The sequence below is a fragment of the Miniopterus natalensis genome, chromosome 7 (genome assembly GCF_054644295.1).
Source record: "Miniopterus natalensis isolate mMinNat1 chromosome 7, mMinNat1.hap1, whole genome shotgun sequence".
NCBI classification, from domain to species: domain Eukaryota; kingdom Metazoa; phylum Chordata; class Mammalia; order Chiroptera; family Miniopteridae; genus Miniopterus; species Miniopterus natalensis.
Window position 1 is genome coordinate 27,573,105 of NC_142087.1, and position 23,555 is coordinate 27,596,659.

The 23,555-nt window shown below is 42.9% G+C and overlaps 1 protein-coding gene and 1 pseudogene across 1 annotated transcript in view; one reads left to right on the forward strand and one right to left on the reverse strand.

The window, feature by feature from the left end:
* The window catches only part of RALGAPA2 (Ral GTPase activating protein catalytic subunit alpha 2), a 225,136-nt gene that overhangs the window by 172,833 nt on the left and 28,748 nt on the right, over positions 1-23,555 (reverse strand). The window contains exons 4-12 of the mRNA XM_087818894.1: positions 16,647-16,704; positions 13,089-13,132; positions 11,236-11,413; positions 10,344-10,459; positions 7,897-8,035; positions 5,906-6,105; positions 4,631-4,858; positions 1,642-1,809; positions 605-742 (exon numbers count right to left, since the gene is read on the reverse strand). Coding sequence (XP_087675020.1) covers positions 605-742; positions 1,642-1,809; positions 4,631-4,858; positions 5,906-6,105; positions 7,897-8,035; positions 10,344-10,459; positions 11,236-11,413; positions 13,089-13,132; positions 16,647-16,704 — 1,269 coding nt within the window. The remainder of the gene's footprint in view (positions 1-604; positions 743-1,641; positions 1,810-4,630; positions 4,859-5,905; positions 6,106-7,896; positions 8,036-10,343; positions 10,460-11,235; positions 11,414-13,088; positions 13,133-16,646; positions 16,705-23,555) is intronic.
* On the forward strand, positions 15,300-16,487 carry LOC107536255 (chromobox protein homolog 5 pseudogene; annotated as a pseudogene).

Genomic DNA, 23,555 nt, shown 5'->3' on the forward strand with positions numbered 1-23,555 from the left:
AGGCACCCTGTGTTTTCACTTATCCTTGTATTAACATTCAAGCTGGATGGGACCAAGAGGTAATTTCTCAACCCCTATTTGTGAGATAAAATCCTGAGGTCTGGGGAAAGTAAGTGATGAGCCAAAGCTGTTCTTGCCAATGTTCCCAAATGGTACCAGTTCTACTTCATAAGTTCATTCAGATAACTATCTAAAAATTATTGCATTAATCATCATTCTTCATAAGCACAGACAGTTTTTAAGAGGAATATTAACTCATACGATTATATAATCAACCATGCTTATCTTGCAAATTAGAGTCCAGGTAACTACCCATATGTGTCCCAGAGATGCTTTTAAGATTTAAACCTCAGTCATTTCACGTTCACTGCATAATAATCCCTCTTAAAAATCTGTAACCTGTTCATATGCCTCCTTTGAATAGAAAAAAAAATTCTTTACAAGGTGAAAGTGAGAAATCAGAAAGAAAACATAGAATGAGAATTTAAGAGCTGCTTACTGACAGATGGCTAAAAATATCACCAGACTTTAAGGACGCTGTCTCACTACACACAGGCTCCAGCGGACTCCAGCTGGGGCCTTCGGTCCCGGCGCCGGCGCATACCTGCAGCACAGCCTGGGCCCCGGCTCTCACGCTCCGGCTTTCCTCTTCTTGCACACACCCTCTGCTCACCGCACTCGTGAAGGAGTATGTTCGCCCCCAACTGGAGGACCGCTTGTGACCAGAACCTTCAGGCGCGGCCTTCAGAAAACAGAGGGCAAAGAAGCACAAGTTAGAATATTTAATTCCTTACATTAACCAGAATTCAGAGGATAGGCTCTAGGGGGCAAGGCTGTGTGGGGCTTGTTTTACCATTCTGTTCACCACTCCATCTCCAGCACCTAAAATAGTGCCGATCAGTTACTACGCGTTGAATAAATAAACAAACGTCCCACGACTGAATGAGCATGTAACACGGGCCTTTAAAATGTGTGATTAATTCCATTTGCTCACTCTCCATTCTGACCTCCTGACTAGTCAAAAAATCAGAATTATGTAATTAATACAGATACTTAAACGTGAGATACCTTTGGCTGCAAATATTTTTAAACGCCTGCTATCAATTGCTCTGAAAAACACCTACTGTTAGAAATAACTTCTCAGACTAGATCTCAAACCAGCATGCCAGAAACATAAATAGGACTTAAGTGTCTTGTGTTTCAGGAAGGGGCCCCACTACGCCAGTGTTTTATACTAATCCAGCCTGGCGCTTTATCAAACTCAGACTTCGAGGTGCATTCTGAGAGCACCCACTCTCTGAGAATGCTGTTTATTTCTCAAGTGCTATTTACTTACAAGTGTCAACAATAAGGCAGTGACATTTTTAGGCTGGTACAAAGGTGTGTAAAATATGACGGTGTATGAAACAACTTTTGTGTAATGACGAATAATGAAGCTGCAATGCACACTGGCCCTGGCCTGAGGGTTAGGAGGTACCGGTGACCTTGAAAAGAGCAAAGATGCAGCCTCTCGGAGGCAGGTCCTCGGGGAACTCGGCAACTTGAGTATCGGGGGTGATAAAAAAAGAGATCCACCTGCCTGGGATCTCTGAGCAGGTAAAATACATACAGTCCCAACTGAAACGAGGGATGAAATATTACCTCCTTGCTGTCAGTCTCAGAAAACCCTAATTTTTCAGCCTCTTCTTGGGCAACTTCTTTTTTATCTGGTTCCTCCATGAACACAGGCTTGTCCTGGAGGATCCATTTTCTGTACACTTGTACTACTTTCCTTGTTACAGCTATATCACAGGAAGGCAACAAAAATGCCTAAAATGAAAAGAGAAAACTCCTCTTAACTCCACGTGACTTCAGAATGCTATAGGACCGCATAACAGACATTCCCAATCACCATCACCAATTTCAGACTTTCCTTTAAAACATACAGCTTGTAATATACTCCACAGGGCGACACAGTTTTGTGCACACCAAACTTATCTGAAGACAAAAGGCCTTTTCATAATTGTGGCAGAAAATATAACCCATTTAAACATAACTTCTATATTCTGAATAATTTTTCCGCAAAAAATAACTGAAATGCAGACCTACACAGATAGTCCAATTGGCTATATAAACAATAATAATTGTACAAGTGGGAACTTCTCCGATTGAATCAGATATAAATTACAAGATAACAGACATACTAGTGCAGCCCTTGCAACCAACTGTAACATCTCTTCCCAGCTCCATGCTGTGACGTCCATGGTGGTAGCTTGAATGAGCCAAGGATGAGCCAAGGTGGAAGTATTTACACCACAGAAGTCTGCAAATGCTACCATCTGCTTTTCCTTTCTTTTTTGTCTTTGCCTTTCCCTTTCCCTGTCTTTCCTTCCTTGCCTTTTTCTTTCCTTCCTCTGTTCCTCCCTCCCCTCCTTTTTGGAGAGCCAGTTGTTCAATATTTACCACACACCACTGAGCAGAGATGTTAATGAAAGCACTGACCAGTTGTAACATTATGCATGTTTGTATAAACTCTTTAATGGTAAAGATTCCCCTTTCATATCTACACATAGGAATTTTGATTTGATGTCATAAATTTCAGAAAGGGAAAGTGCATTTGCCTTTTTAGTCATCAGCCTTAAGAAATTTCTGTATGAGGGGTGAACACAAAGAAGCACTCAGCACTCTGATGAATGCTTGAATTCCCTAGATGAGGAGCTAAGAAGGGACTCAGGACAACTGAGATATTTTCACAAGGTTATAAAGTTAATTAGCAGTGAATCCACATCCTGATCTCAAGTTTCAGAGATGTGTTTTAATGCCATCCTAAAGCTTCATGCTTCAGGATCCAGCCAGAGGCAGAGTTCAATGCAACAAGGGTTTATGCAATATCTAAATCTCCAGAGACAGTGGTCATGTCCCATCAAATTCCAGAACAGAGGAGACTGTATCACAAGATTGCAGCACATCAATGTGCCAAATATTCTGATGTTTGCTGCAAGAAAGATCAACAAAGGCAAAGAACATGACAAAGACGCACTGATGTCTTATTCTAATTTTGTTCCAAAATTTTATTACAAATATTTCCACACATACAAAAAGCTAGAAGACTTTTACAATGACTACCCACATGCCCACCCATTCACTAACTTCTGCTGTTAGCATTTGCTATAATTGCTTTATCACACATCTGTCAATCCACCCTTCTCTATCTGTCCTTCTTCCACTCCACTTTACTTCTGATTCATTTCAAAGAAAGCTGCAGGCGTCAGTACATTTCAGCCCTAAACCTTTCAGCATGCATATATCACTAACGGGAGTTCACAATGGATCTACCATACTTCAGGTAAAACTTATAAACAACAAAATGCACAAATGTTAAGTGAATCACTTGGTGAATTTTGACAAATGTAGACAACTACGCAACACAAACCCAATACCAAGGTATACCATCTTATCCTGCCCCCGGAAAGCAAATACAAATCCTCCCAGTGGAAAGTAAAATCATAATAAAACCAAAACTCTTTGGAATGAACCATCTGGTTAATATCATATGTAGCATATCAATAAAAAAATCAGAAGTGTGAGAAAATATGTCAATATGAACAAAACCACAATAAAAATAAATAAATAGTAGTTTAAAATACAGAATATTTATATAAAATATCAGAAAAAGATATAAGTGAAACTGAAAAAATAACTGGTATTAAAAACTCAGAATCAACAAAGCTGAAGAGATAACTGGATAAAAAAATATATATATCAGAAAACATCTAGGAACGAAGCTTGCAAGACAAAAAGATAGCTAACTCCGGAGAAAAGGTGAGAGAGAGAATGCAGCAGAAAAGGCACCCTCGGCGGGGCTGGAGATGCGGAGGAAAGATGACTAAAAAGGGGCAGAAATAATATTTGAGGAGAGAATGGCTGAGAATTTTTCCAAAATTGATAAGAGGTACAGGCCTTGGCAGGGCAAGTACAAGCGCAGAGCCTCCAGCCCATGGGGGGCGCCCTGGGCACCTGGAACGGCGCCAGGCTGCAGCTCCTCTCTGCTGCGCTCGTTTGTTCACGCGTGCACAGGATGGCCTTCTTCCCACCTGCCTCTGGTTTCAAAGTTCGTTATGGAAACATAGGTATTTTGGAGTGATTTTGCTCAAATATAAAATTTTCCCTCCACATGTGGGAATTCTACAAAAACACAATTTAAAAAATTCACAAATGAAATAAAATCACCCAACACTCCACATGACAAATTAAAGGTGGGATAGAGGCCACTGGCTGATGCGGCTCAATGGTTGGTGCACTGTCCCAAACACCAAAAGGTGGTGGGTTCAATTCCCCATCAGGGCACATACCCAGGTGTGGTTCAACCCCCAGATGGGGCACATGCGGAATGAAACCGATTGATGTTTCACTCTCACATTGATATTTCCTTCTCTCCCCCTCTCCCCTCCTCTCTCTCTAAAGTCAATAAAAGTTTGTCCTTGGGTAAGGGTTGGAAAAAAAGGGGGCGGGATCAGAGGGATCATTATTCAGTCCCGTAACTTAGCCCAACTCATCAAAAGTATTTCTCAGAGTATTATGAGTAAAGGAACAGGAACAAAAATCTCTTCAGTTTCATGAACTTATCACACACGCACACACACACACTAACCTGGCGAAATACTTCATTCACAAAATTGACATAACCTCGGGTTGACAGGAGAATCCGCTGCACCATTTCATACACGGTGCGGTGCTCTTCCTCGATGCTACAGAGGCTGGCGCTGCTGAGTCTCCGGTCCGACAAGGTGCTGCTGTTCGAGTGGCTTCTGTCTGGTTCCGCAGGCCCGCCACCCTCCAGCTCCGGTGCCCTCTCTGGCACTGCACCACCACCGACGGTCTGGAAGAAAGCCATTACCACTTCTGAGGAATCCTCTCTGGCACTGGAGAACCCCTCGCAGAACTGAAGACCGGCTTTATTTTAAAGAAATACCATCAACCTGACAAGAAGCTGGAAACCAGCACTGCTCGAAGCACCAGGGGCTCCAGGACCTATACCTGCTAACTTTCCAATTCACCAGCTAACCGCTCTCCCAACTCAGTTAGTTTAACAGGAAAACTACTAAATTACTACAGGAATTTTTTATCAATCTAAAAAGTTTAATTCATATTTGTAAAATCACAGGACAAATTAACATGTGAATGAATTTATAGTATCACCACTTTTGGTAGCACTTATTGTATTGTTGCAGATCTGAAAATTCAGTGGATATGTAGAAGCCACAATGTTGGGAAGCATCACTGGACTCATAGACTAAGTGACACGTTGATGGAGGAGAGCAAAGATCTTTAAAAAGGGTATAAGAACAATGATTTGAGTTTTATACCTCAGAAGTCCCCATACAAGAAGTCTTCACCCAACACCTCAGAGCGAGACAGCCTTCTCTTCCAGGGGCCCCAACGTGGCTGAACCACCACCCCAAAATCCTGAGCTGCTGATCCACCCTTCCCCTGAGTTCCCAGAGAGCACTTGGCAGTCTCACAGGTCTTCTCCATGGCCCACCCGCACAATTCCTGCGGGCCTTCCATGTGCTGGGGACTGGCAAAAGCAAGACAGGCCCTTGTCTAATGCTCAGAGGTCACTGGTACCAGAGTGAAGGAGGGGAAATGAGAGGGAGCAAGGAGTGTGCACACAGCAGCCACCTTCTCCGAATGTCTCCCTCACCCCGAGATTGCCTCGTCATGGCAGTGCCAAGAGAACACAAGAGCCTCTAACTCACAGCTTCGCCTCAGCACTATATGTACACAGAGCTGGCCAAAAAAATGAGTCCTTATAACCAACAACCTGTATGTAAGAACCAACAACTCTCATAGTCAAGTGCTTTGTGTGTGTCAGTGTGTGATCTTAGATACACACAAAGACATAAAAAGAGGATGAATGACATACCTGCATGATTTTAGGCAATACGTCAACTCCATTTTTAGTGTTTTGTATTGTAGTTAGATACTTTTTTTCCAAAAAGAAAGTTACAATCCACTTAATAAAAACAACACGAGCTGCCATGTACGGAATTTTTGTACTGTAAATGTTTTCAGTGTCTCTAGTTGTAGTAACGTACACTGGCTTTGGTCTTAAATGGGGAATATCTGAAAGAAAAAAAGAACACGCGATTAGGTTAGTGAATCTTGACGTTACCCCTACAAATATTTCAGTTCCCAAGTAGAGAGACATATATTTGGTTGCCTGAATAGCAACTAAGATTAAAGAAACAGAAATGATTAAAAGTGTCGTCTTTGGGAAGGCTCGGTTCTAATTCTGCCTTGCAGTCTCACCAAAGCGGGGTGATGGTGGTTGTTACAGGCGGTGGCACTGACAGCTGTGGAAAAACTAAGCTAACAACTGTTTTTCACCAATTTGAGAAACCACGTAAGATAGAATCGTGAAAATGTTTCCACATATGTTACAGCTGATCTTATTTTATGGTGGGAACAAATATAACACCACGTTGTAGACATTTTCCCATCAACACTACACTAATAAGATCAACTGAACCCCGGTTTTCTATCCCTTCCCTTTAGATGAACCCAACAGAACAGAACCAGTTAACCTCCTTTATATCTAAAAGAACCAGTTAACCCAGTATAACCCTCTTTATATCTGAAAGAAACAGTACAGCCCAGTATAACCCACTTTATATCTGAAGGAGTTCAGAAAGTCACGTTTCATTTTTGGGGAATCAGACACCACTATTTCCAAAGAATTAATAAGAGGTCCATTTTTCACTCTTTCAAGTCCGTAATCAATATGAAAGTTATAGTACACTGAATGGCAGATAACTACTTGCTGCAAGTCCAACTCTCTTACTAACTTTTGCACATGTTGAGGTAACTGCATGAAGCGGAAAAATTCTTAGCAAGTAGCTTTATATCTCAGAATGTTAACAATATACTATGTTTTCTACACTGAATATAGACTACTAATGAAATCAGGAATAAAATATCCACACACATAGCTAACAAAATACCTATCTTAGTACCCTTAAGGTCAGTATTTCCACAGCTTTCACAACACATCAAGTTTCAGTTGTCTTCCCCTCGCCCGAGTGTGAGTGTGCGTGTGTGCGTGCATGTGTGTGTGCATGCACGTGCAAACAAAAGCCCACAGATAACTGAATTAGTTGTCCACATTCCCCAGGTGGATTAATGTCTGTTGTAATCTTTTCCTCTCCAAAATGGTTCTTAATTATTCATTTTAACTGATTTCACCTGCTTTAAAGTAACAGGCAGAGGAAGGTTTGCCTCACCTGCACCACTCTAAGGGAAGGTTCTGGCCTGCGAGTCCCCATTTCTTAAAGAGGGAAACCTAGAAGCTAAATAAAAAACTCCCTTGTGCTCCCCTCGTCTCTGGGCTTCCTGTCCCCAGGCTGCCCAATCGCCCAAACGCCTGCCCTCCATAAGCAGCTGTGAGAGGTCCCTGCTGGAGGAAAGACCCCGTGAAAAAAGAAAGGGCGCGCTGTGGGCAGCTGTGTGGCCTGGGCTTGCCTGCCCGCCCACTGAGTCAGGCCTGGTCACCCCACCCCGCCACCAGTAAGAGAACACTGAAGGAAATGCAAGCTTCTTTTTTTTTTTTTTTTAACATTAAAAGATTTCAAATATAATTACACAAAAAAAAAAATCACAATTCATTTCAAATTATTTCTGAGGACAGGAGCCACAGTTCCCCCTTTATTGCTGTGAGGTGAGGAACATCTTAATTTGTACAAACATTTAGAACAGTTAAAAATATTTATTAGGAAACTTTAAACCTCTTACAATAAAGTTAGCATTAAGTATGAGAATAAAATTACTATTTTACTCAAAAATAACCAAAGGACACCGTGAAAGGGGCTGTACAGCTTCCCCACGGGAACCCTCTTTACGGGCTCCGTCAGTACTTACCAAGCACAGGTTTGTAGATGTTTGTTAACTTAGTAAACGATGGAAATAAGTGAGGAAGATAATACTTTCGAAACAATGTAAAGAGAAACTTGAAACCAGTATCCTGGTTCTCCTTACTCTTCCACTCCAAGCTCGCAGCCTTTGGGTAACATGTGGGGGGAAAATACATATGTTTACATTTCAACTTAATGTTTACTAAACTGGAGTGCTATTACTAAAATTCCTATCATGATCTAAAAACCTGATGAGTAATATTGATAACCATGTAACAAAATCATCTCTGAAAACTCAAAAGATGACAAAAATTAATACTTCAGAACAAAATAGTAACTATGTTAAAAAATTACCCAACCACCTTGCTCCTACATCATGCCCATATTTTTTCCACGTTCTCTGTAATGATTTAACATTCCTTGCGCCCTTAAAACTTCTAGTTAGATATAGCAAGGTGTGTTTTTTTAAAAACTCAAAAAGGCCAATTCTAGTAAAAGGAATTAAGGAAACAAGCCCTTGCAAAGATTTCATCCAGTGTTACCTACAGGCAGAACCAGTATCAAAAGGCATAGCTATGGGACCTTGGAAAACGCACTGTCCTTACTAAAAGCAACCCACAGGACAGGATAAGCCAGGCCCACCAGTCGGGCTACTCCTATCGGTGGGTCTTAATACTGCTTAGAACACAGAGCACCCTAAAGCAGTTTCCCAAATTCCTTCACAATGCAGCCCACTTAGAAAATGGTAACAGTTCAGCACCTGAGGTAAAGGAATGAGGAGCTCTGGCTGCCCCAGGGCAGAGGGGCTGCATCTGTCACCTGCCAGAAGTTCTCAGGGATGGGCCCAGGCAGAAACTCTGCTCTGAGGACTCACCCCAGAGAAGGGAGAGAAAACGAGGGGGATAGACATGCACATGCTATTCTGCACACAATTTATGGGCTCAATCTACATTAAAAGCCTCCCCCCATATCAATGGCATCCTTCCTCTAATGGGATCCTGGTGATTTCCTAACTTATCTGAGGTCACACAGTTCATCAGTGACACATCTAGAATGAAAACCCAAGTCTCCCAACACATCGAAGTCTGAGGTACTCTATGCGGGTCTGGACACATGGAGTGCCCTGCCACTTCTGAACACACAGAGTTCGAGGTGCATGTAGAATGGGCCAGCAGAGCTAAAATGTGGAGCTTCCAGAAGATGACAGAATACCCCAGCTGGGCTCTCAGGATTCTGGAGCCCTGTGTTTCTGGTGCTGGCTAGAGGAAGTGGGAGGGGAGAGCAGACATAATCACCCAGCAGGACAGAGTGGTCAGAAAGAGCAGCCAAAGACTGATTCTTGAGGGACAGCAGAGAAACACAGTGCCCCAAAGAAAACTGGAAAGAAGTAAAAGGGGGAGGAAAGCCAGAAGAAAACATCGTGGGAGGAATCTCATGAAGGAGGGGCTGACACTGTCAGATCATCTCAAAGACTGAGTACAGAACAAACTTGAGAGTGTCCTTCCTCTGGATTTGACCACGAGAACCCCTTCATGCTCTTGGACGTCCTAGCAGCGACAGGGCAGAGGCAGGGAACAGAGGGTGTGCAGGAATGTTAGGGGAGGAAGTGGACTTGGCAGAGATTATTACGTCAACAAACGTGGTTGTGAAGGGGAGGACAGAGACTGAACTATACCCAGGATGAACTTGGGGACGAGAGAAGTGTTTGCTAAGAGAAACGCACTCGGTAGCTCTTTTCTAACCCTGTCAATGTTCAGAAATGCAGACTGAGACATAAATCACCTAGTGAACTCACAGCCTAATTATTTCAGTTCTGCATTCACCTGGTAAACATAAGAGAAAGAACATGTGACTTACAGCAGGCCCGTGCTGATGGCATGGTGAGGTAATGCTGCCCTGAGTTCTGTGAGCTGCTCTAGCAAATTAATCAAATATGAAGAGAAGGTCACAGGACCCCTGATCTGTAGCCAAATTGGACAGAAGTTGGGACCTACCCCCTGAGACTGGCATCTGAATGGGATGGGAGCAGTCTTACGGGACTGAGACTTTACGATGTGGACTCTGATGCGATCTCCCTGCAGGTAGTGTCAGAATTCAGTGAAATTGTAGGACACCCAACCACTGTCATGGAGAACTGCTTGTTGAGGGGAAAAAACCCCTACACTGGATGAGCAGAAGTGTCCTACAGGACATGCTGTGTGGATATGGCAATAGTATTAAAGTACAGGAGACACAGAGATGGAGACCCGAATCTTTCCCGTCACATGCACACGAACACAAAACAGCCTGGTGCGCGCCTGGAATGTGCCGAAGGGACCTAGCACACACTCTACACTAACACCTCAGACAAAAAGCAGAGATGCAAAATACGGACAAAGATATGAAAAGAAACAATGTTTTCTCTTTCCCACTGACAATAAGGCCATCACTGAATTACCTGGGATTTGCTCTTACCTGAATAACCATATATTTCAACAGTATTTGAAGAAAAAAGCATGTTTGGTCCTCAGCAATCTTCTCCCCTGATGTGGCTGGCAGGAGTGGAGTGATTTCTTCTGGATATATCTTTGCTGCAAAGTGGAAAATAGTGAGAGCTCCGTCACCACAGCTAAGTATTAAACAGGGTTTTTAAAAAGTGACCTCTATTAAAATACATCTGTCTGCCCATTAGAACCGCTCCAGTGGACCAGGCCAGTGCGCGTGAAGGGCTGGGAAACACGGGGCAGAAGCCCAGGAAGCCGCCTCTGCCAGTGCCCATCCCCTTCCCTTTCAGTTCTGCTTTGGTCAGTGTGAGATCAAATACCTATCACTTGGCAATAAAAGTGATATGCAATTATAAACCAATGGCCCTAACAGAACACAAATGGCTGCCACTAATAGTCCCATGAGGCCACTATTGTCCTTCCATGAATGTTGCATGAAAATACACAGCTGGCAAAAAAGAACCTGGGTAAGCAGACGAGTGTCCACGTACGAAACAACAGTAATGAGGGCAAGAGACAATAATTTTGGACAGTGGATATGAATTGCACTAACGGCCACAAAAACACTCCAGACATACCATGTGTCTCTACTTTCGGCTACTGCCAACATCTGTCCACTGCCTTCCATTCCTGTTTCCACCACTTCAGTACATTTCACTTGTCATCATTTCATATAAAATAGGTCCAAGTCTTTCAATTCTAATGTTTGTAAGAATCTACTGTGAATATGAACAGGAAATAATTCCTCTTCAAAATTCCTCTGTGAAATCAAGATTTCTATTCAAGAAAATGACAAACCAAGGAATTCCTCAATGTAACTTCAAGAGTCATTTCGACCTGTACGATACGCTCACATCACTCACCGTCAGCTACACTAGGGCTCGGATTGATGAGTGTCTCCAAAGTACAGGGTCCTCTGGAGGACATGATCGCTGGGAAGCCAGGCACGAGGCAAGCAAAAATCATCACCTGCTCTTCTGCACAGTTTGTCTGAAGTGCTTGAAGCCACAGAAGAAACAGCCTGATACCTTCACATCTTATCTAAAAACAAAATTAAAAGCAACAAAATTAAACATCTGTATTTGTAGAAATGCATTGCAACGTAGCATCAGTTCCGAGGAAGAAAAACTGGAAGTGAAAGGTACTGTTAAAGTACTGCACCAAGTTGTTGGTCCAGTACTTGGTTAAGAGCTTGGGTTCTCGAGCCAGAGGGCCTGGGTTCAAATGCAGGCTCTGCCACTTGCTAGCTTAGCTGTGACCTGTGGAGAACCACTTAACTGCTCTATGCCTTAGTCTCTCCAACTGTAAGACAGGGAGGATAACAGAATTTACCACAAAGTACTGGTACTGAGTTAGAACAGTGCGTGTCTCGCAGTAAGTGCTATGTATTTCCTATTAACCATACTTCATTCCCTAGGCACAATGCCCATATCATCAACACTCAATTTTCCATGAAAACAATGCAAAAATAATCTTCCTCCGAATTTACACTGTGCTGTGGACAGCATTCACGTCACGTCACTACAACACGCATAAGTACGAGGCCCCTGTAAATCAGAACACTCAGAGCTAAACAAGGCTTTGAAGAACTGGCCCCATGGGGTGGGGCAAGTCTCGAGCCTCCCTGCCTCATTTCCTACTCTGCTCTCGCCAGCACCTCCACCGCGCTCTAACCGGGGAGCAGCACTCGTGGAAAACACCTACCGAGGCAGGTCTGCTCCCCTCCCTCCTCTGCACTCACTTTCACCTTCGTCCCATTCTAAGAATTCATAAACACAGGTACCCCCATTTCTATATTCCTAAGTGACTGAAAGATGGCATCAATAAAAGAAGTTAAATAAGCAAAAGAGTTGAAAACAATGCCAGACGCAGCTGAAAGATTAGTGAGCTCCGCATGCAGGCAGCTGAGGGATTGCCTATCTCCTACCAAATACACCAGGGTACGGATCCCGCCAGAGCGAGTGTTCGAGCCACACAGCAGGCTCTACAGAAAAGCCAAGAGGAGAAGCACCAAGAAAAAGAAGGGGGGGAGACCCACAAAAAGACTGGCTAACTCCCCAGACAGTCAAATACACAGACTAGTGACAGGGCTACTCCCACTAACAATGGATTCCATGGCGCACTGTCAGGCACGCCAGCGAACTCGCCGCTCCTCTGCACAGCCCTCCATGGCCACTCACACCTGTCCTATCCCCAGGCAGGTAACACAAGAGGCGACACTGCTGAATGCATAATGCTACTCAGAGTCAGACCAAAAATGACACGGCTCTGTGTACAGCTACCCAAATTATGTTAAATTTAACAAGAGGAAAGTTTCTTCAAAATTCTACCACAAGTCTCCAATGTTTTATGTTAACTGTATTTAAGGTAGCTAAATATAAATAAAGCCAATATAAACATGAGATAACAACCTGACACGTGTTAACTGCAAGACTATTAATTAAAACAGGAGGGACAAAATACAGAATCTACAGTGAAGCTAGGGATAGCGTGCCGCCTTTTTTCAACATGTCAAAGATACTTAGCAAAAATGTCTACCACAATAAGCTTTGATGTAAGAACAAAACTAACAATACAGGAAATACAATTTCTCAATTAAAAATAAAAACTAAGTCAAGTGGTTCTTAAAGTTCTTTTCGAGTAGCCTAATTTTGTTACTTTATGGAATAACTTGAGTAATAAAAAATGCCATTACAAACTCATCTAAAATAAATACCTTAATAGAATTTCCAGTGTGTAGAAGCTTCTTTAAAGTTGAGCCTGAAAGTTTAAAATGATAAATTAGAAATGGAGTATATACATTTAAGATCTATTTTTTAAAGATCAGCTTTAGAAAGAAAAAAATGTTCTTATAACAAAAGATTAAAAAGTAAAAGGCTGACCTTCAAAAAGCAAAGCAATGTCATAGAAAGTGAGATGTTTTTAAGATAGAAGTCCTTTGAGTATGAACCTTTTCAAAATTCTTTTAAAAGAGTCAAAGTGATCAATATTAAGGAAACACAGATGCCCACAGTGGATTATGTGCAGATATCTCTTGTCATGTATAAATGAATGACTTTTTTAAATCTCTAAAGGTAAAAATGATATAAAACTGTTGCTCACAAGACATTTTTATAAGAACATTTCACAAATATTCAGGACAGCGTGTTTCTCTCCTTGCACAACAACCACATTTGTAGGTTCGGTCCATAAGTAAATTCTCTAGCAGAGTCCTTTGGTCACTATCGAGGAGAGGAATCAAGGTTCACCTGTCAACTGCAAAAAGTTTGGTGCTGCAGCCCACCTAATTAGAAAAGTCGCTCTTATGACAATAAAAACATATTACCTATTATTCTATAAATGTGTTCACGCCCCTAGTATGGAGATGGCTTGGCAACCCCAACTAAACATCGTATGTAGCCTCTGCATGGAATCTTAACCTCAAAAATGAAGTACTTTTTCAAAATAAAAAATATATTGCAAGTCCTGGGCAAGAGGACCTTCTCCCTTTCAAATTTTTTGAGAAAAAAATCAGATATCAAATCACACTTGCCCCACCAAGAAATAAAGCCAGTGTTCCCACGACTGCTACAGGTCCTATCTATGAAGACAGGTACATGTGTGTCAGCTAAATGCATACACTTTAGGGATTCATCAGCCAGAACACAGTCCCTGGCCATGTGAAGGAACCTTCATAACCGCTCTGCTGTTTGTAACACCCACCCTGGGGCACTGTGGAAACTCACCGTTGTTATGACTAGGTTGCAGCACTAAGTCGCTAATGGTTTGTGATTCACTAGGGGAAGTTAAAGTGACCTCCTCCCCCGACTTCTCGCATCACCAACCACAGCGAGTGATTTCTGGTCTAGAGCCAGCATTAACTGGCTCAAGTGCCTGTGCTCACAGCTAAGGCTCAAGCACCTGTGCTCACAGAACTATTTTATCGCACAGCTTTTCTCAGCCTGGGGCCTTGTCCTTTGCCTCCGCCTTCATCCATTCTTAGACAAAGTCTGGCCTTCCTCAGTTTACTCTTTGCTCCAACATGCCTATGAGGGCCTCATGGCGGCCGGCAGGGCCAACAGACACTCCACCTCCCAGGAGACTCTGGAGAAACTCTGCACAGACTGTTCTCTTCCGAGACAGCTGGCAAATCTATCATCTTGCAACACACTGAGTAACACTTTCTCCTGGTCACCATGTGTGACCACTGGGGCTCGTCACGCCTTCTCCTTCTTGGAATGGGTCCGACACTTTCATTTTGGGATCCGGCCTGCCCTTAGTTGCCTATATCCACTCTTCTGTATTCTGGAACAAGAAAAATGCTTTCCTTTTTATAATCCTCACCCGAGGATATTTTCCCCACTGCTTTTCAGAGACAGTGGAAGGAGAGAGAGACACAGAAACATCGATGTGAGAGAGACACATCGAATGGTTGCCTCCCGCACGAGCCCCGACCAGGACCAGGATCGAGCCTGCAACCGAGGTATGTGCCTTTGGCCAGAATAAAACCCAGGACCCTTCAGTCTGCAGGCTGATGCTCTAACCACTGAACAAAACCGGACAGGGCACAAAAATGCATTTAAAAAGGACAGACGTTAGGCCTGGCCTGGCGACTCAGATGACTGGAGTGCCATCTCATACACCAAAAGGCTGCAGGTTCGATCCCCAGCCAGGGCACATCCAGAAGAAAACTGATCAATGTTTCTCTCTTACATCAATGTTCCTCTCTCTCTCTCTCTCTCTCTCTCTCTCTCTCTCTCCCCCCCTCCCCCTTCCTCTCCCTCTAAAATCAACAGAGATGTATCCTCAGGTGAGGATTAAAATAAATAAATAAGACTTTACAAAGAGGCACACAAAATGTGTGACCCGTACCTGTCGGCAGTCCATGACATTCTGAAAGTAGTCTGGTCATTTGTTACAGCAGCAGCAGGAATCTAATATGCTACACATGACCTATTCCATCCCGCTGTATTCAGCAGCTCTCGTACGTGTGAGGCACTACAGCGAGGCAATTACAAGCCAGATTCAGGCTGGGGTTAAAATCTAGGTTCTGCACTTACTGTATACCCTGGGTCAGCTACTTAACCTCACCCTGCCTGAGTTTGCTCCTCTGTAAAATGGGAAAACAGTAGCTATCATGGAGAATTGTTAATGATATATAAATACGTAGAACAGTGTCTGGGTATATGGAAAGCAGATTAAGGGGCCAAGCCCCAGATCTGGGAGCGGAGGCTCCTCCTGTTAGCCCAGAGGGAAAGAAAGAAGTGGGGTGATCTGGTAGGATTCATCTCCTCCCTTTGGGGAGTCCCTTCTGCATGAAGGTATAAAAGGAGATGTTCCTCTTTTCTCCCTCAAACTGAACACACATGTAAACCCGTTCTTCCTCATGAGGTTGGGGAGGCCACCGCCTCAACACTTAACTGCACGCACCTAACCCAGCGTTGGTTTTAACCCCAGCTCTCTGACCTAACCTGCTCAGCTCCCGGGAACTCCAAGGAACCCAGTCCTCAGTCCCGCAGGTGGAACAGTGTGCGGTGTGGGAAAGAAAGCCAAGCGAACAGCGGACAGTTCTTCAGGGAATGGGGAGGAGGGCATCGTGGAGAAGGTGCCAGACAGGTGTGTGGTTAAGGGGCAGGTGGGACGTCTACTGAAGCAGGAAGGCTTTTCTGGGGAGCACAATATTCGGGAACCAGAGAAATCTGGACTGCCTGGGGCTAATTTTTGAGTTTATGAAAAGGTATAAGTAGACAGAGGGTGAAAATCACAAACCCAGGGAGGAGTCACAAAGGAACAAGGGGAAATCCAGTTTCTTGAACAGTGCTGATGATATCAAGTCCAAAAAAGAGAGAGTGCAAAGCAATGATATTGCTCGGGGCCTTGACAGAGGACTAGAACCAGAAAAGACCATTGGCACGACGGATTCCTGTGGCGACCTAATGTCCTAACGCAATGGAAAGGCACAGAGGCATCGGACCTGGTTCTTGCACAAGAAGCTAATGTAAAATGTCCACAGACTGTGAAAGCAGTTTAGGAAGAGAGACCTGGAATTGTGCATTTTTTAACAAGGTCTCTGCTGAGGATGCTGCTGTTCTACAAACCACACTTCAGCATAGACAAAGATGATATTTTCCTCTGAAGTCCAGGTCGGTCTTGTCTCGGTTTTAACTAGCATAACCTTGTTAATTTTCCTGGCTATAATCTATCGTGATGGTGTTAATTATAAATAAATAAATAATTACTGAAAATTCAATTAGAAGAAACCTATATTACTTAAAAATTATTTAATTGTTCTTACCTATACTCTGGTAATGCCATCGAAAGAAAATGCGTTCAGGTAGAAACTGCAGTATTTTCTATAAAACAAACAAACAAAAATCTTAAGATATAAAATGAAAATAACTACAAATGAAATTACATTTTTTCACAATAGGCCCACAGTGCTTGCTATATATGATTCAGAAAAGAAAAGAAAAAAAGGTATTTGTAATCACATAAATACTATACTCTATCCGGTGCCCCCCCTGGGAACAGTTTCTCTTATTTGCCCCATGCTAGCTTCCTGAATGTTTTAAACAGATTACTGCCCCAAGTTTAATTCCCCCTAAAGAAAAACAAGAAAAAGGAAAGTAACAAATAAAATGAGAATCTTATCTTAATTAAATCATAGCCATTGCTTAATTACTAAGAGAAGAATTTCTCAAGTGCCAAGTTCCCCAGGTTTCCTCTTGTTCGCCCCCCGTTTCTGTCATAATCACTGTCCGTCTCTGGACAAGAAGCGGAGAACAGAGCTGGGGAGAAGCACCAGAGGGTGAGGCCATAGACGCTGGCGAGAAACAAAATGAAACTGGCGGCAAAGATTCTTGAAATTAGCAACAGCTGAACATAAGTTTTAGAACTGCAGTTATGAATCCCTCCACTACTCCATAAAGAACAAATTTATGATATACAACAATACATGGCTAATAAAAGCAGCCCCCTCCCCCCCCCCAAAAAAACAAAAAACCCAAACCGTGAGGATGACTTGTTTTCATTCTAGAAGTTTTGGCAAGTTATTCTTGGGAAATGGGATTCTTTCTACTTTATCTGCAACCACGTTTAAAAAAAGCAGAAATCCAAAACTGAACAAAATGCATTTCTTGATCTTGGTAACACTTCACTATTTTACTGTGAAAATCCTCATTCTAGGTTTACCCGGCCCAGCGCCTTCAGCCCGTTTCGTCTCAGGGCACACACAAACTAACTGCGAAGACTCTGTGGCACACCCAAAAAGTTGTATTCTGTCAATCTGACAAAAAATAATAGGTATAATTCTTTTTAATCCTCACCTGAGGATCTATTTTTATTGATTTTTAGAGAAAGAGCAACTTCAATCAGTTGCCTCCCGGATGCGCTCTGACCGGGGACTGAACCCGCCACCTAAGTAAGTGCCCTGATTGGGAATCGAACCAGCCAACTTCTGGTGTGCGGACGACGCCCCTGGACGACGCCCCTACCGGGAAGCAGCTGGGCAACCACGTAACAGGGATAATTTTGACTCCTTCACACCGGGCGGCTTTTGTTGTGCTGGCTGTTGTCATTTTCTTACTTGACTAAGGGAAAAGAGGTCAGTGCCTCTGACTAAATAGTCAGGTACTGCATGTTTTAAAAATTCTTGCGGCACACCAGGTGAAAATGGCTGATCTAGCCTAACAGTCTAACATTTTGAAAGATGAAAGAAAAAAATTTGTATTCGGATCTCCTGATAAGTATATTTCCAGGCAGCTAATACACTGCCTTCTGCATCCGAGCCAGCTGGGGCTTTGGTTTGGTTTAGTCTTAATTTTCCAACTGGGTCTGTAATAACACATATGTATCTACTTAATCTGTTCTCACCTGACAATAAAGGGATGTGTAAGGACTTCTACTGGGAAAAGGCAAATCAGGTAAACTTCCATCACACGTGACTTCAAATGGCACAGACGCTCCTCTCAAGTCTGGACGCTTCTCCGCCCGTAGCCCGGCACAGAAGGTACCGCCTGAAACATCACCTCCTCACAGAGGCCCTCTGAGCATCCCGCCGGGAGAAGCCCCGCTCCCTTACCGCCCGTCTGCTGCTCTCTGCATCACCTGCTCTACCATCACAAGGCCCTTTCAGCCAAGAGTGTTAGAGGAGCACCAAGGGCCTGAAAACGGCAAGACCCCTGTACCACCGCCTCACCCTGTCACGGGCCGGGGACCATGGTAAGAGGGGACTGACCATGGCTGGGAAGCTGAGCGCATCAACGGGTAGAGGCTGCCACTAATCCACTCCTTGCAGCTGGGCAGCAAATTCTTTCTTGAAGGGGGAGGTGAGCAGCACCTCTATGTCTGCCACAATAACATTCAAATGATTAGAATATTCTCAGCATAGTAAGAGGCCGTGGCACTAAGAGAAGTGAACCCTATTTCAGGGACACGGTCTCCACTGACAACGTTTCTCATCAGTTTGGCTGCTGCCTCATATTGATGGAAGCCTGGGCCCACTGAGTCCTTCCTGTACTTTTTCTGCCTCCTTCCGGCGCAAACGGTAGAGCAGAGACTCAGTGTCCTATTTTCTCATGCATTTTCCGCCAAGGGGACTTGGCACATCAACTACATTCCAGGATCATCTTCTGATGCCATCTTGCCACTTAATTTTTAAATGTCTTATAGAAGATACTAAGAAAATTCCTCTAGAGATCCAGGATAGATCTTATCTTGGACGGGACGAATGCCTGGCCTGCCCACTGCTCTTCAGATCTTTACTGTAGTCAGAAAACTAATCGGGCACTGAGTCATGCTTTTCAGCTTTCCAAAATACTTACCGGTTTTCTTAATTTAGGTTTTTTTTCTTAGTATGCGACAAAGAAAAACACCTTTTTAATACACAGAAAAATAAAGAATACAGCAAGTGATGTGTATTTCGATGCTTGGATACCATCAGTTAGAGACAAGTTTTCTCTACAGTGTTCTGTCAGGGCCATCACCATCACCATGTCTGAATAAAAGTTTTCAGACTTACAAAGTGGATAAGCTTTAAAGACACTCAAAAATAAACTCAATTTTTAGATATGAAACACCATGCCCAATGCCAGAGCTACTGAAAATATTCCCAAATGGACAGAATCTCATACAAATCAAAGGCGGAAATATCATCCACGCTGAAATTTTTTGGCACTCAAATATTGCAAGGGCCATTTTTACATACTAAAGTCTGTGAGGTCAATAAAAATAAAGACCCACACAACCATCTGTGTCTAAATGCTAGGCCTGTCCCTTGAAAAGTCCAGGATGAAGCCTGCCTTTCCTGAGGCAAATACAATATGGTATTTCTACTGCAGCAAATAGTCTAAGCTACACTACTGTGAATGCCATATAAGCCATTGACATCTTATTTGTCGTTTCACTGGAGAGTAAAATAAAAAAATATTTCAGGAAAGCCATACAGTGTGAATAAATATTGCTGTTCTGAAAAACACATGGCTCAGTTTAATGCTCAGTGCTCAGCGATATTATATGGTAATCCATTATAGCACACTCGAAATCAAAATTAGGTATTACTAACTGATCAGCCCCACAGGGGATCTGTCATTCTTTTAGCTGATTATCCGTAGTTCTTTCTTCTGCAGGACCCACTGCATGACCAGGAATAATGTGAAATGTGTGCTGGAGTTTGTAGAAGATGCTACGGTGTACTTTAAAATTGCTATCGTTGTCCCATGCACCAAAGGGTCGTGGGTTGGACTCCTGGTAAGTGCACGCACCAGGGCTGTGGGTTTGATCCAGGGTCAGGCAGGTACGTGAGGCAACGGATTGACATTTCTCTCTCACGTCAATGTTTCTCTCTCTCTCCCCACCTCCTCCCTTCCCCTCTCTCTAGAATCAATGGAAAGCATATCCTCAAGCAAGGATTGAAAATAAATAAATAGCCTGGCCGGGCGTGGCTCAGCAGTTGAGCGTCGACCTGGGATCCAGGCAATCGGGGTTTGATTCCTGGTCAGGGCACATGTCCTGGTTGTGGGCTCGATCAATGACTCTCTCATCATTGATGTTTCTATCTCTCTCTCCCTCTCCTTTCCTCTCTCTGAAATCAATAAAGATATATTTAAAAATAAATAAATAAAATAAAATTGCCGATCGTTATTAAATCTGTGTGAGAAACATTTTTTTTCAAATAATTACCCAATGGTTACAACACATCCCAGAAGATTCACACTTGATTTCGATTCCAGTTAGAAAGAGAAGATAGTGACATAGTAACTCATGTAAGTGATACTGAAACAATGACCAATGAACCACATCCCAACGTAGAGGGCAAAGCAAGGAACTTCCCCAAAACTAGCTGCATGGCATGGATACTAGGCAAAGAAAATGTTGACCAGGGAGGAAACAGAAAGTCTGGTTTAAAAGAATAGAAGTCTTGCCTGCCGGTGTGGCTCAGGGGTTGAGCATCGACTTACAAGCCAGGAGGTAAGGGTTTGATTCCCGGTCAGGGCACACGCCTGGGTTGTGGGCTGGATCCCCAGCAGGGGGCATGCAGGAGGCAGCCGATTAGTGACTCTTATCATTGATGTTTCTATCTCTCCCTCTCCCTTCCTCTCTCTGAAATCAATAAAGACATATTAAAAAAAAAACAAACAACTTTTTAAATAAAAACACCTGAAGCTAATATAAAATAATATTGAATGTAAAATGTAATTAAAAATTTTTTTAATTCTAAAAAATTTTTTAAATAAACACTTGAAACTAATACAAAAGAATGAATGTAAACTGTAATTGAAAAAAATTTTAATAATTAAAAAATAATTTAAAAATTGTACAGAAGTGAAATCCCATGAATTTTTCTGTATCACATTATTTCAAGTATGAATGATTTAAACTTGTATTAAAAGAAAAAAAGGAGAACACCCTTGAACTGAATCCTAAAAGATACACAGGAGTGAGCCTGGCAAAGGGCATTTGAGGCAGACTAAGGAGCAAGGGGGGATGGATGGGGGGAGGCCTGCAGCTTTGACTGGGGACCTTCACAAGGTGGCCAGAGAGGACAGAAGTAAGATGGGAGACAAGGGGTAGGTTGGGAGGTAAATGCCAGGTCAGGAAGGGCCTTGAAAGCCTTGCTGGGAGTTGGATCTGTTCTAAAGGCCACGGGAATCAAATTATGTTCCACTGAGAGCATTCCACGTAGGTAAGGAAGACAGAAGGGGCAGAAGATCATGGATGAAAAGACCAATTAGCAGATACTCCAAGAGGGGAAGAACTGGGGCTCTGAACAAAGACTGAGGTAGTAAGCGGAAGCAGGTATCTAAGAGCACCTGCATGAGACGTACAGAACCTTGGAGTGGAGAAAAGCACTATCAATAGTGATCAAAATAAACAGACAGATACAGGTAAGGAACCATTTGTATTAGGTACTAAAAATGCAATACTGAGTTGTACACTTGAAACCGGTATGGTTTTGTGAACCAATGCCACCCCTATAAATTCATTTCTAAAAAATACAATTAAAAACCTTGGAAGCATATGCATTTGAGAGACTGTAAGAGGTTATCTTTTCACTTTCCTTAAGTTAAAATCATGCAAAGGTCTAATCTCTTTTTAAAGAAAATCAAATTGCACTAGACTCTTTATTTTTAATGAGAACATCCATAGACCTTCACAAATCTCGAAACTGACAGCACATAATTCTATCCACAACATGCTGCTCTGCCTTGAATAAAGCCCTTACTGAAACAGATTCAACAGGAGTCTTCTTTTCACACAAGGATCTCAGATGGGACATTCGTCACAACCAGAGCTGCCATTCTCTTCTTCATCTCATGCACGCTTCTCTTTTCTGGCTAAAAACTACATTTTTCAGATCTCTTCAATTTTGGTACCAGTACAATGAGTTGGCTGTCTTTCCTGTCCCATTTTTCATTAAAAAAAAAAAAAAGTCACTTCCAGAGAGTTTTTAGGTTAAGTGATGAGTAGAAATCACAAAGCCCCTGTGAGATGGCACCATGTGGTTCCTACTACCCTAGAAGCTTAGAGGACGGAAATGCTCACTTCAGCACAATTAGCAAGTATCACAGACCTGCAGTCACCTCAGGACTGGCCAGTCCTCCAGGGCCACTCAGTGAAAGCCCAAGGTCTGCAGGAGCAGCTGATGCCCGGCAGGCTTCCAGCCAGACCACTGCCTTCCCACCTGTTCAGTGTCACAAGCACATCAAACACTAGGTGTCACTCTGGAACAGCCACCATGCTACACACCCAAACAAAACAAGCTATAGAAAATTTCTAAAACAGCAAATATTTGTACAACTCCCTCCTAAATTTATATAAATATAAAAGAAATCAACTCACCCAAATTGTGTTAACACGTTAATTCCAATAAATTTAAAGAAAAACACTCTTTACATATCTTCTGCTGTTCTAACAATAAATACAACATACTCAAGTTTTAGTGTGAGTTTTTCATATAATTTAGCCCTAATGCAGTTTCTGCCACCTGCCCATAAAGGGTGGCTGGAAGCATTTGCTAGAGCTGCCTTCCTAGGACCTGCTCCCAAGAGTGTCAGTTACCAGTGAGTCAAGTGAGAAGGGCCAGCATGCCTGGAAGCTCAGGGCACCTGGGCTGCAACAGATAATCACAAGAATGTAATTTCAGCCTTCCACAAACATCTTATCTCCAGTTTCCCTTCCCTGAGGTAGACTGAGTAATTCAGTGTGTCCTGTTGGTTGACTCCCAAGTTTCACACCTAAGTCTTGAGGCATAAGGAAAACTGTAGTCTTGAACATTAAGTTTAGAAGATAAAATGTCCATTGAAAATGGCTCTGTTCAATTCAGACACTTGTAATCTAATTAAAATTATTAACAAGCTGTAATAAGATAACCAAATTTTAACCACAAGCAATGCATTGTAAGAGTCTCCAGAAAGGACTAGATGTTTATATCTTGTTGCTGTCTCCCAGTTTACAGAGATCACAAATATTTCATGAGCAAAAGTAGGCACCAGGCCCTGGCCAGTGTGGCCCAATGGTTGGAGAATCAGCGCACCCCCCTCCCCCTCCCCGACACCAAAGAATTGTAGGTCTGATTCAGGGTCAAGGGCACATACCTGGGTTGGTGGTTCGATCCCTGGCCCAGGCCGGGGCATGTCAGGGCACATACAGAGGCTACTGGCCAATGTGTCTCTCTCACACTGATGTCTCTCCCTCCCTCTTCCTC